Here is a 5785-nt window from a genome sequence, read left to right as displayed (position 1 = left end):
GGGGGGGGCACCCGTCAATACAAACAAGCTGCTCGCCTGCACCATGCCGATCGCATTTTGGAAAATCCTTTTTCTTCATTTGACCATCATAACTGGCTTTTGCTGCTGTTTTCGTATCCAAGGGAATCCTGAGGATAATCCAAACATACCAGCGATCGCAAAATACTTCAGCACGAAAGGGAGGTACGAGGAAGTGAACCCGTATCTCATAGAGGACATACTCGCTGTAAACAGGTCCATCCTGCAGCCTCCGTCCGCGCAATGTCGCGAAATTCACCTGACCGCCATCATAAGACACGGCACGAGGTACCCGACGAGCAAAAACGTCAAGAAGATGCAGAAGCTCTACGACATCGTCCTACACAACGCCTCGGGTAAAGCCAGCTGGCTGCGTGAAATCCAGACCCAGTGGACGATGTGGTACACGGAGGACATGGACGGCCGCCTCGTCCAGAAAGGTGTGAACGACCACAAGCATCTGGCCGTCAGGCTGTCAAAGCTGTTCCCCTCACTGATTTCAGAGGTGAAGCTCAGAGGTGGATTCATCAAGTTCATAAGCAGCTCAAAGCACAGGTGTGTCAACAGCACACTGTCCTTCAAGGCAGGACTGACAGAGCTGTGGGCTATTACAGGTAAAACCACCTAAAATATATGATGATCGACAACTTAGATACATTCTCATTAACCTGTCACCTTCTCTCTACCCAGATAAGGAGTTTGACCATGCAGTGAACGATGCTCTCATGAGGTTTTTTGACCAGTGCGCCAGGTTTGTGCAGGAAGTTGATAAGAACCCCTCAGCTCTGTCAGAGGTGGACCAGTTCAGGCAGGGACCAGAGATGAGGAGGGTCACGGAGAAGATCGCAGACCGGCTCAGGGTCCCCTACAATGACATCACAGACGGTCAGTGCTGGAGGAAGTACTCGGATCCTTTATTTCATAATAATTGATTTATAACTACATTATAAAAAAATATTCCTTTACAAGTAAAATCCCTATATTTAGAAAAGTAACTACAGTTAAAGTACATAAGTATGTTCCACCAAGTGTATGAACTTAAAGTATCCAAAGTAAAAGGTGGTCTGTATGTCAACTAGTTTGTGGTAATTTGATGAAACACATCTTTATTTAGGAAGGTGCACCATGTGAGCACAAGACCAAGTAAAATAACAAAGACATTAGAACTTGATTGAGACACAAGGCCACAATATTAAAATAAATGCAATTTCCCAAACAAATGTACAAGTAATCAAATGAACAAATAAACACAGTGAACCTTGGACTCTTGGTGGCCTCAGAGCAGTTGCCTGCTTTGCCTCGTTAGTAATCCAGCTATGATGCCTCATTAATTATGATATATTTTATTGGACGTGTGAATGTGTGAATAGCATTGACTGTTTACGATTCACTGTAATTGATTGATCTTCAAAGTAACTACAGCTGTCAAATATGTAGTAGTGGACTAGAAGTGGGAAGTAGCATACAATGTAAATACCTATGTAAAGTATATGTATATCAAACCTTTACTCGAGTACATAGCATCAAGTAAATATAGATAGTTATATTCCACCATTGGGAATGGTCAGATTTGTGATTATCTTTTCTAATACTTTGCTATCGAGTGCACTGTGTGCTAAGTACTCCGATTCATTTACCATTATTTAGGTCCAAAGTTTCTTAAGAATATGGATCCCAGGTCTGTTACTTGCAGGTAACCAAAAGAAAAGAGCTACTCCTGATTGGCAATAGTTGTTTCTGAAGGTATTTGTCTTATTTCTCACTGTAAATGTGTGTTTTTATTTTGCACTTCTGTATTATCCTAATAGATCCTTAAGAGATTTTCTGGGGAAAACTGTAATTTAGTACTGACTATGTAGGGGAAATAGAGACTAAGATATTGAGTATTTACGATTATACACAGTTGCTGAGTATTTTCCTTCAAATTTGTCCCATTTCAATCCATTAATCACATTTTTTGGATCTGGTCTGCTGTGCAATGACAAAAAAAAAAAACGATCAAAGTGATTGAAAATAATTCATTGAAAGTGTCGCAATTGAAGACGGTCTCCATTTTCCCAATCATTACCTTCTCAAATGCATCTGCTGCCATTGAACACAACAATTAGCAGTCGCTAAAGCATGAGATATGAGGGAGACAGTGTGTGCTGGACATCCCATTCATATTTCACAGAGGGTATGTGTACAGTAGATGGAGCTGTTTTCTAATTTGAAGAAATTAGCCAATATTGACTCTTCATTTGTGGCTTTGAAGAAGTGCCACAAGAATCAAAGACGTGTTCCGGATAAATAAGGTCAGGCGCCAGTGCTTCTGATTGTGTGTGCTTTAATGATTGCCTAGCCCGTCTGATTTCACTACTTATCTACATTTCACTATTGCAACCCTTGTTCTGCAGATATGGCCGAAGCTGCATTTTATTTGTGTGCTTATGAGTTTGCCATCAGGACTGTGAACTCCCCATGGTGTCAGCTGTTTGATGAAGTTGACGCACAGGTGAGGCCCTGTTTGTGGATCATTGAATGTGCCAACCATGCAGCTCAGATTCCTTCATAAAAGTTAGAGATGATGTGCTTGTTCAACTTAAGTTACTCTTTGTCCTTTATCCCAATGGATTAGACTGTGTGAAGTTTATTAATATACAGGCCCTCTAGTCATGTTAGACGTAGCACCATCAGTCTTAAACCCTCCCGTCATGCGGGAAACAATGTTATCAAATATCTTTAATGCTGTATCTATTCTTTGAACCCAGATTTAAAAGCCTTCTACAAATTAACTAGACATCCCATGTAACATCTGTTGCATTACATCTTCCTATTTAATCTGTCTGTAAAGGAAGGAAACATTTGGAAGGCCAAGTCATATTAAGACGACTGCCTTACCTCGTAGGTAATGGTTTCTCTGCTGTGTTCCTTCATTGAGAAACCTTGGCAGTATTCATGTCACAAAGACAGACCCCTGTGTTTTTTTAGTCTTCTCTAAAACCCCACATCTTTGTACTATCTGGCTCAACAGGTGTTGGAGTATGCAAACGACCTTAAGCAATTCTGGAAAAGAGCTTATGGTTACGATATCAACCGCAAGTCGAGCTGCATTCTCTTCCACGATGCGTTTAGTCGACTCGACAGAGCAGCCGACGAGAACAAGTGAGTAAACCTTGTCCTTCAAGTTGTAAGATTGTAGGATGCTGTTACTCTGTAATGTTGTTATCGTCAACAAATCCAATGAAAAAGACAAAAGAAACAATCCATCTCTCAATTCTCACCTTGCCTTTAGGTCTCGGCCCCAAGACCATTCTTTACTACTCAAGGCGTTTGATGTGGTTTATTTTCAGCTGTATGAATACAAATGTGTTGCTCTGGTGCTCTGGTCTTTATGAACGACTGCTCTAGTGAGTATTAACAGTAATAGGATGGTGTATACGAGACTGACTCAACATAAACTATAGTACCCATGTTCATTGTAATGAAGGATGATGTCAGCCTGTGCAACTGTGTGGCTCAATGATGATTTTGTACAGCAATGGAAGTCTATGGTATATAAGCTATATCAAGGATTGGATACACAGACAATGCTTGTTCATGGGATTTGTTGAAAATAATAAAAATATAGAACATCACAAGCCGTATCCTTTAAATCACTGCATGGTAAGACACTCTGTAATAGAGAAAGACGCTGCATGTGCTAAGTCCACTAACATAACAAGAATCAACATTTTTGTAGCTGTATTTTGTAAGTAATGTATCTGTCTCTGTTTCTAGCTTCTCTTAGTTCAAGGTGAATTTACTGTCATTGTAAAAAGCAACACTATTATTTATTGTGTAATGTGGAGGAGTCTCAGAGTTGTTCCGATAGTCTTTTTTCCTTACCGACACAGATTTCTCTTCAACATCTCTTTAATTACACTTTTTACAGAGCTTATTGTGTGTTAGACCTGAAACTGATGTTGTATATCTTGTACGTCAGGTCAGGGCAACAGGTGACTGAGGCTGTGACGGTCCAGGTCGGCCATGCAGACACCCTCCTGCCCTTGCTTACCCTCCTGGGCTTCTTCAAGGACAGCGAGGCCCTGACTTCCACCAACTTCGCCACACAGGCCCAGCGCTCCTTCCGCACCAGCCACATGTTGCCCTATGCAGCTAACTTAGTCCTGGTGCTATACGACTGCGGAGGAGGCGACCTGAGACTGCAACCGCTGCTCAACGAGAATCCTGTGACCTTCCCCGGTTTGACTAACCAGCAGGCCTCCATGCCGAGCTATCAAGACGTCAGAGATCACTACAGGGAGCTGCTCCAAGGCTGTGACTTTGAGACTGAGTGTCAGCTGTTCAAGAGTCCAGCTTAAGTCAAAGCACACCGGGTAGATCCTGGAAAAGAGGCCTTGCAGTGGCTTTATTGTGTTTTATTTGTCTTCCGGCTGAGAAAAGGTGTCTCTGAAACTGATCCCAGCCTAGCAATTTCATTTCAAGTTCACATGTACTATTGCAGTATTACTTCAAATATATTGCTTATTGTTTGCAATGTTTCATTCCACGAATTAAAGAATATATTTTTGCAGTGTACACATTTGATATTGCTTCGAGATTGTGTGGTCAGTATGTATGACGAGATAATCGGTGCCTTTGAAAGAACAAGGTTTTAAAGATTGTCCAAGATCCATTTCTTTACTTCTTATCAGTGTATTACTCCTGTTGATTGATTCAAAATGAAACCCTTTTGTTAATAAATTCCAGAGAGACGATGTTAATGTGGCAGAAAGGTCTAGGTGGGATTTGGGCTGGACAATGTCCTTCAAGTGTACAAAATACCAGTGATGGAAAAAAATCTTTAGAAGTAGAAGTATCAATGCCACAGAGGAGAGTTACATTACACTACAGGTAAAAGTCCTGCATTCAAAACTTTAAAAGTATTGTACGTTTTTATATCTGTTGGGATCTGACTATATGGCTTCGACATGTGCTGTGGAACAAAGAGAGTCAGGCCTTCCCTTTTGCAAGCAAAGGTTTCATCCTGATTGTAGTTTGAGCACCAAACCCCCCAACTCTGAAGAAATTCACATTAGGGTGTGAGTTTCCTCCCCCCAAAAACTATGTGTCCCTGAAGTTACCTGAAAGCAGCGCTGCAATCTAATTGGCCGAGGGCCAAGACACCCCAGGACCCCTGTGGTTCAGCCACCCTTTCTACAAAACTACCTGCAACCCCCACCTCAATGCTTTTTCCATCGATCCCTCCGGGGTAGCAGGAGGCACACATGCAACGTTGTTCTTTTAATCAAAACCTAGGTTTAACAGTTTTATATTCGCTGGCCGAATTCACCAAACAAAGATCTTAATCTTTTGTTTTATTTCATTTTGTTTTGTTCCTTTCCCTTCTCTTTTACTAATCCACACACACACACATATAGCTTTGAGCTAATGTAGCTACGTGCTAAACGGCTACCGGCACGTATAGACGCCGGGTCTTCTGTTGGCTATCCGCCATTTTGACTCTCGCGCATGAGAGATGTCACCACATCCCAACTACATCATACGTCACTGAGCTGTTCCCTCGCTCCTCCCCCTATGCACACACACACATGCACACACACACACACACTCCCCCCCCCTCTTTTCAATAGTCTGTTGATTTTAGATAGCGTGCTCATAAATGTATAGTTGTTAGTTTAGATATTAGTTGACTAGATCATTAGTATTAGAACGTAATAAACTCTGTTATATTTTAAAGAGCAGCTGTCTGTGATTACTTTGTGCATGTGTATTGTGATAATAG

General features: G+C 41.6%; 1 protein-coding gene across 1 annotated transcript in view; it reads left to right on the top strand.

Moving 5' to 3' along the window:
- minpp1a (multiple inositol-polyphosphate phosphatase 1a) overlaps nucleotides 1–4578 on the top strand; it is a 5016-nt gene extending 438 nt beyond the window's left edge. The window contains exons 2-6 of the mRNA XM_031872315.1: nucleotides 421–632; nucleotides 709–903; nucleotides 2415–2512; nucleotides 3032–3162; nucleotides 3983–4578. Coding sequence (XP_031728175.1) covers nucleotides 421–632; nucleotides 709–903; nucleotides 2415–2512; nucleotides 3032–3162; nucleotides 3983–4361 — 1015 coding nt within the window. The 3' untranslated portion in view covers nucleotides 4362–4578. The remainder of the gene's footprint in view (nucleotides 1–420; nucleotides 633–708; nucleotides 904–2414; nucleotides 2513–3031; nucleotides 3163–3982) is intronic.
- The last annotated feature ends 1207 nt before the right edge of the window (nucleotides 4579–5785 follow it).

Source organism: Anarrhichthys ocellatus, unplaced genomic scaffold (genome assembly GCF_004355925.1).
Source record: "Anarrhichthys ocellatus isolate YVR2014 unplaced genomic scaffold, GSC_Weel_1.0 scaffold3, whole genome shotgun sequence".
NCBI lineage: Eukaryota > Metazoa > Chordata > Actinopteri > Perciformes > Anarhichadidae > Anarrhichthys > Anarrhichthys ocellatus.
Note: the sequence above shows the minus strand (reverse complement) of the source record. Positions and strands in the feature narration are given on the sequence as shown.